Genomic DNA, 11,134 nt, shown 5'->3' with positions numbered 1-11,134 from the left:
GAAGGGACATATATCTAGCTAAATGTTAATAAAAACAAAATATTACTTTTTCCTTTTATATTAGTAAATCATTTTAGTAAAAATAATCGTACCATATTATTCTCTCCATCTAATAATAGTTGTTCACTATATTAAAAATTGTTGTCCAACAATACTTGTTCAGTTCAGAAAATCAAAAGATAATTTATATTTTGTGTCTATTTTACCCTTGCTACTAAATACTATTTATCATCTAACACAATTCTCAAAGCATTAAATTTAATAATGTCAAAGGATAAAATAGTAATATTAGTCCTATTATTTATTGTTTATTAGAGAGTATGTCAAGTCAATAGTAGACAACTATTGTTGGACAGATGGAGTAGTTCTTCATCTTACTAAATCAAGAAAACATTAATTGATTTTTTCCTATATTACTCTTGCAATTAATTATTTTTGAAAGTATCACATTAGTTTGTAAAATTCCTTAGAAGTTTTTTAAGGGGTGAACTAGCAAAATTATTTTTATTTATGATTTCTTAATATGCGTGTAAAGAGAAAAGTGATCAGCTAATATAAAACAAATGAAATATTATTTGTTCTAGTGAAATTCGTTGTTGTTGAGAAGTGAGTGACATGAATCTTATTGAGATGCATGCAAGTTGACTCGGACGCCACAAGTTATAAAAAAAATTAACCTCTTAATAACTCAAGTTTTTTTTCATGAAACATGATATACTCTCTTTAGTCCATATTAAGTAAATTGTTCGATATAGAACTCAAAATTTTGAGTTAAATAATATACATATAGAAAATTACTGATTTTTTTATTTTTATTTAAATATATATTTTCCATTCAATGTGTCAAGTACTTAGTTAATTCTAATTGTAGTTATTTGCGTGAAGCAACTATTTGTAGGCAAGAATATTACTACTACTGTAATGACTAATGAGCAGATTTATATGTTTAATCGGATGCATATAATTAAAAGTGGCAGAGTTTGGATAGAACACAAACACTTCAATATATTTTAAATACCAATAAACCAGAAACACAAAAAGGTCATGCAAATGATAATTCAATTAGAATTCTAATTAAAAAGAAACACACTCTTTTTTCCTTTTAATTTTCACACGCTCTTGCTCTTCCCACAAAGAAAACAAAATTATTACGTAAGTAGAAGATTTGTTAGATCAATTAATTAGTATGACAGAAATGGTGAAGAAGAAGATAGAATCAAGTAAGGAAAGTATTATAAACGATTGGCTACCCATCACTTCATCGAGAAATGCAAAGTGGTACTATTCCGCTTTTCATAATGTTACCGCTATGGTTGGTGCCGGTGTTCTTGGGCTCCCCTATGCAATGTCCCAATTAGGTTGGTATGTATCTGTTACGTGTTACGTTATGTGTACATGACAAATAAAAGTGATTATGATTGTTTTGATACTTATACTTTTTACCACCTTCTTAGATTCATATAAAGTAAGTAAACTTTTTTTATATAGATTTTGGACCTATGAATGAGGATATAGAAAAAAAGAAATGAGTTAGACAATAATAAAAGTAACTTGTACAAAAAGAAACAAAGTGGTTTAAATAATTATTTTTTTGGCCATACTAGGGTCAAAATGCATTTAGGGTGTTCGTTCCATGTGTTGAAAAAAGATAGATTGTTTGTTCCCTAAAATGTCACTAGGGTGTTTGTTCATGAGGTCAAAATGTAAATAGGGTATATGTTTGTTGAGGTCAAAATGTAATCAAAGTGTTTGTTCTCTGAGGTCAAAATGCAAATGCAAATAGGGTGTTTGTTTCGGGTATATATGTTACACCTCTTTTTTTATTTTTTCAATTCAAGTGACGTTATTGAATGAGTTATAATGTTCCAAGTCACCTTTTTGAATCCCTAATCAAAATTATTCTTTTCTTTCAACTGTATATCAATATTTTTGTTGACATGTTATATAACATAGCAGGGGTGTTGGAGTCACAGTAATGGTATTAGCATGGGTGATAACATTGTACACTTTATGGCAAATGGTGCAAATGCATGAGATGGTACCAGGTAAAAGATTTGACAGATATCATGAATTGGGGCAAGAGGCTTTTGGAGAAAAACTTGGGCTATGGATTGTGGTTCCTCAACAACTATTAGTTGAAGTTGGAGTTAATATAGTTTACATGGTCACTGGTGGCAAATCTCTACAGAAGATTTATGAGACTGGTTGTCCTAATTGCCACCCTTTGAAGACTAGCTATTTCATCTTGATGTTTGGTTGTGTTCATTTTTTCCTTTCTTTTTGTCCCAATTTCAACTCCATCACTTTAATCTCATTCCTTGCTGCTGTCATGTCTCTCAGGTACTTCCTCCGTTTTAATTTGATTGTCTGGTTTTATTTATTTCATATGCATGTATAGTTTATTCAAGAAATAATTAAATAGAACATCTTTCTCAATCCAACAACCAACTCTGTGTAATGTCACAAGTGGGGTTTCACTATAACAAAAACGTCTTTTAGCGTCAATAAATATACACATTAACAAAGAGTGTAGCCTTTACAGGCATAAGTTAATTGTCACTGGATCCAATGTTGCTAAAGGCTTTAGGCAGATATACAAAGAGTGCTAATTGCCGCTAAAAGTACATATTTAGTGGCAATTAAGTTATTGTCGTTAATCAATTGCCGCTAAAAATTATTTTTGATGTAGTGTTTGGCGAGGATGGTGTGTACATAGTCTTACCTCTACCTTAGCTTGTGAAAGTAGAGAAACTGTAGACCATCAATAACAAATAATATAATTACTAAAATCAATACTTCTCAATGCAAAACAACAACAACATACCCTTTGAAATCCCACAAAGTGGGGTCTGTGGAGGGTAGAGTGTGCGTAGACCTTACCACTACCTTGTGGTAATGAGTAAGATTAATTATTATTTTTCATTGTGTAGTTATTCAACCATAGGTTGGGGAGCATCAGTACACAAAGGAATATCTCCAGAGGTTGATTATAGTCCAAGGGCTTCAACAAGTACAGGAAGAGTGTTTGGTTCCTTAAGTGCTTTAGGGGATATTGCTTTTGCATTTGCTGGCCACAATGTTGTCTTGGAAATTCAGGCTACAATGCCTTCAACTCCTGAAAAACCATCCAAGAAACCTATGTGGAAAGGAGTCATTATCGCGTACATTGTCGTTGCTATATGTTACTTTCCTGTAGCTTTTGTTGGCTACAGAGTTTTTGGAAATAGTGTGGAGGACAACATCTTGATATCCCTACAGAAACCTGCTTGGCTTATTATCATGGCTAATGCCTTCGTCGTCGTTCATGTTATTGGAAGCTATCAGGTTAAACTTTTTAAATCATTCTGCATTCAAATTTCAATGATCTGATAGACTGATACACTATTTTTATTTGCTTGATTTTCTTTTTAGGTGTTTGCTATGGGTGTGTTTGACTTGATCGAATCTTACTTGGCGAAGCAAAGAAATTTTAATCCAACTAAAACATTACGAGTAATTGTTCGGACTGGTTATGTTGGTATGTCACCATTATATATTCCACTATTTTTATGTTGATTAATATGTTCTAAAGACATAACTTATGTTTTTTTTTCTTTCTTATTTTGTGTGTTGACGCAGCCCTAACAATGTTCCTTGCAATATCATTCCCATTCTTTGGTGGGCTACTTGGTTTCTTCGGAGGATTTGCATTTGCTCCTACTACCTACTTTGTAAGTCAAAGATCGCGTGTCATACTAGCTAAAATAGTATTTGTAACGAGCTACAGAACCAACTATTGACATGCCTTTTTCTCCGTTGTTGCAGCTTCCTTGTATCATATGGCTAATCATATGTAAACCTAAAAGATTTGGGCTGTCTTGGTTCACAAATTGGGTACGTATGTTACAAACTTGCAAACATCTTCGAGAAATTGGTGTACTTTCTTGGTTGTATTGCTAATACTATTTCTAATTGTTTTCGTGTTTTTTTTTAACCCAGATATGCATCATACTTGGTGTTCTTCTGATGGTTTTAGCTCCCATTGGTGCATTGAGGCAGATCATACTGCAAGCCAAGGGTTACAAGTTCTTTTCTTGAATGTAAGATTTTTAGTATTTGTCAGACAGACGATATTTTAAATGTCTAGCTAACTATATTAGTTTTATTGCTGTATTAGTATCAAACCATAGTGAAAAAAATGATTGATATTTGGAGCTTATTTAAATAAGCTTCCATTTGTAGATACACATGTTTATGAATATCAAGTATCAGCAGAAAAGGGGCTCGCTTGGCTGAAAGATGGCTATTTGGTGTTGTCAGTGATGCTATAGATGCATACGTGATGAAAACAAATACTGAAAAACGATATCTAAGAGTGTAAATGTATCCTTATACTTTGTCTGTACCTCTGTCTCCGTTAGGGTAAGGGGTATATTTGAAGAAAATATAACTATGAGGGCAAATATGACCGAACCATTAACAAACCAAAATCCAAAATGAAGTGAAGTCCAACTTCCAAGACTCACTACATGATAATTTTTTGCTACTCCTAAATAACTTAACTTATGTACTTTACTAGCTGCAAATGAGTATCAGCAAAATGTAATGTAACTAGCGAAAATGACCACAAAGTAAAAGACCACCTGAACTAATTCTATTCCGTTCTCGATACCTTTCAAACAACAGCTCTTCACTTCGTTTAAGTTTGTTGTATTCAGCCATATCAAATCCTGAACTTTGGCAACTTTCAAGTTCTCCTGATATGTTTCCACCATCTTCAATCGTATTTATTGTTCTACTCTTCTGTTGGCTCTGCTGAATAGCTGGGCTCCAACTCCCCTGGCTGCTCATGGAATAACTATTGTCATTCTGAGGGGAGGTGAAGTCCTACAAGAAGGAAAGTTGGGGCCAAGTTACAATAGATGTTTGGGAAGAGAATGAGATTTACTACTAGAGAGAAGTACAAATTATATGGCTAGCACACTACTAGAGTGAATGTGTAAATGCAAAACAAATGGCACGGCATGGAAAGCACCTCAAGCAATTTAGTAAAGGAATTTGTTTTTTGTCTAGCATTTTAGTATGTAGAGATTTCCAAGGTCTTCTCTATGAAGAAGTGGAAGCAAGATAATATCAAATAGGCGAAATGATAGGTACTTACGGCCCAGAGTGAGCCAACATACCTCCTAGTTTGACCAATTAACGAAATTATGTAATTCCTAAAAAGTATCCAATCATCTGGAAACTTTAGCTAAACCTAACAAGTATCATGGAGGACGTTATCCAATCAAGAGCGCACTTGCTAGTATATTATCCTTAAAGCAGCAACTAACTTTTTATACGTCACAAAACAAGCATACAGAATTTAATTCTATTAGGAGGAAAACAAAGTATCACTTTACCTGTCTTGCATCACATATTGACGGTTTCCTACTAACAGGAGTTTCCACTTCTTTTATGGGAGTGAAAGAACCATCATTGCTTGTCTCCCACTGCAACCAGGGGAAGATAACCCCGTCGGTTCCAACAGGATGACAATTAGCTCCTGCTGGACTTTGATTAACTGCTTCCCCATAAGTAACACTGTCCCTTGGCTTAGCTATTCCTCCTAATGTGGAACTTGCATCACTTCTTTCTCCATCAAATGAGGAAAAATCTGTATCTTCTATATTTGCAATGAAATCCACAAAAAACTTCTCTGCCTCATCATTCAATTGTGTTGATGTCCTGTTTCTATCATTGCTTCTCTGGAAATTTGTAAAAAAACTAGTAATAAAGGAAACTACTACAGAGGTGAATAACAGATAATCAAGAAAGTCGGAAATTGATCGTTCAACCAAAAAAGGGAGAGACCTTTCTACGTGGTTGTTTCTGCCCAGCAGCAGAACTTTTTGTATCAGGAAGTTCTTTGACAATCCGCCGATCCCTACCTCTTTGGTCTTCCTGCATAATTTCATCAAGCAGATATTGCAGACACTTCTGACTTTAATATTAAAGAAAGTTAAGACATTCATTTTCTGAGGATTACAATCACATAAGATAGTGATTGCCAAACAAGAACCAGAACCAGTGTGCAAAAAGAGACAAAAATATTAGACTGGAAAAAAGACAGCATAACATAGTAATTGCCAAAGAAGATCTCGACACCATGTGTGGAAAACAGGAAAATGAAAGCATGGAGAAAACTTACCTGCTCCAATTTTGTCGCATAACTCTTTCTGGCCACATGACCTGACTTGGAGCCAGTAGTTTTCTTCCCCATGGTCTGCATTAGTCAACATGAAATAGTAAGCAAGTCATAAACTCTGGGAGGAGTAATTTTCTTATTTGATGGAACAAATAAATCACACACTTGTTCAAGTTCAGTTTTGATTTCTTCAACAGCATGCCTGAGTTCTTTTCTCATTGCTTCGTACAGTTCACCATTCACATCCCCATTTGGATGCTCACCCTGAAGAACAATAATATATTTCAGAAAAAGACAATTGATAAGACATAGGGAAAAGTCAGTGCATGCTACTTTGACAGATAAACGAAGTAAACCTTTTTCTGTGCATAAACTGCTCGAATGGTTTTCTCGATGCCATTTTTACAGATAAGAGCATCCTTTGTGTCATCGTCAGTCAAGGCAGAAGAGTGACTCTAATATGAATGAAGAAGTGCATAAATTAGTAAACATTGCAAGAAGGCATGTAGAGACACACAAAAAGCAGAAAATAATAAGAACAAAGGGCAAGAGCAACTGCAATTTTTTTGTGAGAAATGATACATTAACCCAATAAGTTCCCAACAATTCAAAGAGAAGAATATTAAAATTGTCGACTTACAGAGTAGCCATCATGTAACAGAGACATGTCTTTTTGGCTAAAAGACCTCCTTAATTTTGGATTATTTACAGCTGTTGGCTTCATTGATGACGGAAAGTCACTAATTTTGCTGCTCTGACTCTTCTTGATGTCAACTTGGCTGTTGGAATTTCGATAATGATCTGGATCACTCTGCCATACAATAAAGAAAATTCTTGATCAAAAAAGTGCCTCCACTGCACATTTATTTGCTCATACCTATGGCTTTCTCCTATTTCTTCTTTTTAGACAGTGATCTTAAGAACTCATAGATAATGAATATTTAAACAACCCAAGGTTTTCCGGACATACACCCATATAACATGTAGATGTGACATAAGTTTGTATGTCCCTCTAGTGTGTTTTCACAATCAGTATTGAAATTACCATATCATATTGTGGTATGCCCCATCAATGTTCAGAGATAAATACCTTTTATTGATAAAAAAAGAACTAGGACATTTAAATTGAGGTGAGATTTTTCGGAGAATTAATTATGTCAGAGTCAGCTTGTCCTCGAACATTGAACAGTTAGACAGAAATTATTTAAGGAGGACGACATCATCAATTAGTGCAATTCTTAAAGCCTCAAAATATTGTTATAATTCTGCGGTATAAGACTAAAAGACTGGGAATGTTACACACCACATATAGTTTCACCTTATTCTCTTCTGGTCCAATTGGATTGGTATAACTCTCAGCAATCGTGTATATAATTGCAAACCAATTTCAACACTTAAACCAACTGAAACCTCCCACTAATTCTTTTGGGTAAAAGACTGACCCAAATGCCGAGTCACTGATAATCCACCCGACAGCACTAACATCAGAACAAACAACACTATAGTCAGGGCCGGAGGAAAACACTTGTCTTATGACAGAAATAGCCAAATCAGCTTGAGCACATGTTGACTGATCCACCAGCACATGTAACGGATAATTCAGTTCACCAAAACTTAACAGACTAACAGTAATCTCCCAACTTTTTTTGTCTCTACTAGGAACCCAGTAACCAACAAAAACAATTCTTAAGGTAACAGAATACCATTAGAGAGATGCACCACAAGGCCCATGGGCAATGCATTTCTAAAAGTCAAGCATTTATTCTTTTGTTTTAGCTATTTCTACCTTCCAAAGCACTTGGAATTCCAACTTCTCAACTAAAGTTATGAAAAGTTCAAAGTTTCTGGAAGTAAACATTACCCTCACAAATTTTCAACTTACTCAGTTATGTACACATCTGAGATTTTGAGATAAAACAAAATAACAAATTAATGGGGGTAACCATTACCTTTGAAGAAATTTTCCCATAAAGTAGGGTATAATGTACAAATATAGACATAGTAAATGAAGGCATGCCTCAAACTGATTTTTTTGTTTTAGTTCTTATGAACACTTAAACTTCCATTTGTTAGTTTCTTGTCATAGGATTTCATGCATGGTTTCTCTTTCAAGATACAAGGCAACTTATGTGTTATACATAAGGAATTCGCGAAGGCTATCTTTATCATTAGATGTACACGAGTGACATTAATTTTAGTCTTACCGGTAGAATGTAAACAATCAAAGTAGTTTTGGTGAAAAAGGACCCTTCTGCTTGGAATTAACAACCCAAAAAGATATCTGCTTTCTGATGTCATGGCCAATTAGGTTTCATATATTTTGTGTTTACAGATTTGTATTACATTTTCTTTCTTTTGATCAGTAAAAGAAGATCTGTGTACTGCATAGTCCATTGGAGCTAAATTCATTTTCATTCCTTCCTCCGCTCCCCCACCTACCCACACACACAAACTAAAATGAAGGGAAGAAAAGTGAAAGATATCCATACAGATAGTTTCCAAAGTTGAAATGCTCCAAGTTTAGTAGTCGCTTTGGAGAATTCCATTAAAATGTTCATTCCCAAAGATTATATCAAGCAAAGTTCAGTAGTCAAGTTAAAGAACATACCCAATGAAATCCCATAAAGTGGGGAGTGGGGAGGGTAGAGTGTAAGCAGACCGTACTCCTACCTCATGGAGGTCGAGGGGTATTTCCGAAAGACTCTCGGCTCAAGCGAAGCAAATCAAAGCAGTAATGGAAAGGAAAAACAATGAAAAATACATGAAAACTAGTCGGAAAGCAGTGCAAAGCATACATGCAAGGAGCAGTTACATTGACAACATAATGGGACCACTCAAAACATAGTACACAATAGATGATAAACTACATGAATAAAGCTAATATTACACCAAACACAGTGCTCTAAACTACCAGCCTACCACCAAGCCCTATCCCGTCATAAAGCAAGACAAAGCTCGACTAATTACTAACCTTCTACCCTAATCAGCTACCTCAGTGCACAGAAATTGCTTGAACCAGTCAACTCCTAAAATTATAAAGATATGCTCCAGTTCTACTCCCTAGTCAAACAAAAAGAAGGAAAGGATAGAGAAGTTTCACCTCCGAATCACTAATCTGATATCGAACAACAGAAACCGACCTCCTTCTCCTCGAACTGGCATCTGACTTAGCTAGGTTACTCCGGGAACGATCAGCAGCAACGCTTTTCCGATCAGCAGAAGAGGTCTTCGAACCCTGCCTGGAAACTGACCTACCACGCCTCCTCGACGACGCCGTTTCACTCGCCCAATGTCCAATCCCCGACGCACGCCTTTCTGACCGACCACGGTCACTATTTTCTCTGTCCTCCTCCTGAGAAAAGAACTCTATCGCCAGATCATCAAGGCTGATTTCAGGAACTCCCGATCCTCTAGTCGTATTAACAAACTTCCCACGCGGAGCAGCATTGTAGCCTAAGTCAGCCTGTACAGGCTCCTCATAGCGCCGCGGCCCGTGGGAAACTCGGCTGAGACTCCTAGAACGGCGATGAGCTTTGTTACCAGAGCTACCGGAGGAGTCATCGGCTCCCGCGGGACCTCCTCCTAAGTTAGTTCTCCGAGTCGTCGATTTGAACGCCGATGACGCCATCAGTGAAGAACCATTCAAAATTGATTTTGGTATAAAATATGAATTGTTTAATAGTGGAGTGTTATCCTATAGAGGGTTTTCTGGAGAATGGCGTTAAATGGAGTATTGATGAAACAGCTCAGAGAGAGAGAGAGTGCATTTATATGATTCCGAAGAATGAAGAAACGATTTGGCGGAGGTTTCGAAATTGTAGAAAATTTGAAAATGGAAGAGTTTAATGACTTATTAGTCCACATTAAAATACTGTGTCACAATTATTTTTGATATCACAATAATGCAACCAATAATCAACAATATTTCTTTGGAAGGGAAATTAGTGACTATCTGCACCAACTTAGTCACCCTTACGATTTAATCTCACACTATTACCCCACATATTTTCAGCATCATTTCTAAGATGCGATTGTGATGTTTGACCAATTAATATAGAGGTTTGACCAAAAAATATTACTCTCTCCGTTTTAAAAAGAATGATTTTTTTTTTTAGTTTGTTTAAAAAAGAATGACCTCTTTCTTTTTTTGGTAACATTTTAATTTCAATTTTCCACGTGACATAATTAAGGCCACAAGATTAAAGGGCAATTTTGTACATTTGACATAACTTTAATTTAGAACCACAAGATTTAAAAGTCTTTTTTATTTTCTTAAACTTCATGTCAAGTCAAACTAGATCATTCTTTGTAAAACGGAGTGAAGTATATAGTTTGAACGAAGACAGTAGTCATTTGGTGGTAAAGCAATTTTATATGACAAAGGCCACTTGAAATCAGAGTACTAAGAACAATTATTGGTCCAACAGGAAAAATAAATGTTTGTCATTTTTAAAATTTGAAATTGAAATGGATTCAGCTACATGTGAAAAATTATTTAAGAGATTTCTTGTCTTTTTCTACTGATTCTGGTCCAATAGAAATATCGTATTCTCCACTTTCAAATTCGAAATTCAAATGGACAAATAGTGGGAGTATTTAAGTCCTGCCACAAGAAGGAAAACCAGCTAAATGAAAGAGTATTAGGAAGACTGGTAGCTGAAGTCTTTTAGCTTAAAGAGGAAGAGGTTATTGGATTCAACAAAGTAACACCAACTGCCGGGACAGATACGCGTGATACAATTGGTAGTAATTAGTATCATGAATGAAAAAGGTAAAAAGAGAGTTCACTCACCTGTTTTTGGCATCCAAATGGGCTGCCTGTTTGGATTTGGATTGGCAGTAAGAAATTCTAACTTCTAGCTTTCGACTTATTTTTGTTATTTTAACTTTAAAACAGGTACTTATAAGCACTTTTTTATTTTATCCAAACACTCCAAAACAGGCTAAAAATAAGCCATCCAAACAGGC

General features: G+C 35.3%; 2 protein-coding genes across 2 annotated transcripts; one reads left to right on the top strand and one right to left on the bottom strand.

Annotated features, from left to right (window-relative positions):
* Window positions 1-1,100: 1,100 nt before the first annotated feature.
* Window positions 1,101-4,129, top strand: LOC125824177 (lysine histidine transporter 2-like). The gene is made up of 7 exons (XM_049503539.1): window positions 1,101-1,362; window positions 1,957-2,340; window positions 2,931-3,324; window positions 3,412-3,517; window positions 3,619-3,710; window positions 3,805-3,873; window positions 3,979-4,129. Exons 1-7 carry the CDS (start codon window positions 1,187-1,189, stop codon window positions 4,075-4,077), a joined length of 1,320 nt encoding a protein of 439 aa, XP_049359496.1. The 5' UTR covers window positions 1,101-1,186; the 3' UTR covers window positions 4,078-4,129.
* Window positions 4,130-4,409: 280 nt separating this feature from the next.
* LOC125824169 (uncharacterized) lies at window positions 4,410-9,920 on the bottom strand. Its single transcript, XM_049503530.1, has 8 exons — window positions 9,267-9,920; window positions 6,807-6,977; window positions 6,523-6,621; window positions 6,332-6,430; window positions 6,170-6,244; window positions 5,833-5,922; window positions 5,382-5,726; window positions 4,410-4,866 (listed from the first exon to the last, which is right to left on the bottom strand). The coding sequence occupies exons 1-8, from the start codon at window positions 9,792-9,794 to the stop codon at window positions 4,591-4,593; spliced, it is 1,683 nt and encodes a 560-aa protein (XP_049359487.1). The 5' UTR covers window positions 9,795-9,920; the 3' UTR covers window positions 4,410-4,590.
* Between the last annotated feature and the right edge of the window lie 1,214 nt (window positions 9,921-11,134).

This window comes from Solanum verrucosum, unplaced genomic scaffold (genome assembly GCF_900185275.1).
Source record: "Solanum verrucosum unplaced genomic scaffold, falcon-dt-bn FXZP01000088.1, whole genome shotgun sequence".
NCBI lineage: Eukaryota > Viridiplantae > Streptophyta > Magnoliopsida > Solanales > Solanaceae > Solanum > Solanum verrucosum.
This window is presented reverse-complemented; position numbering and strand designations above follow the sequence as displayed.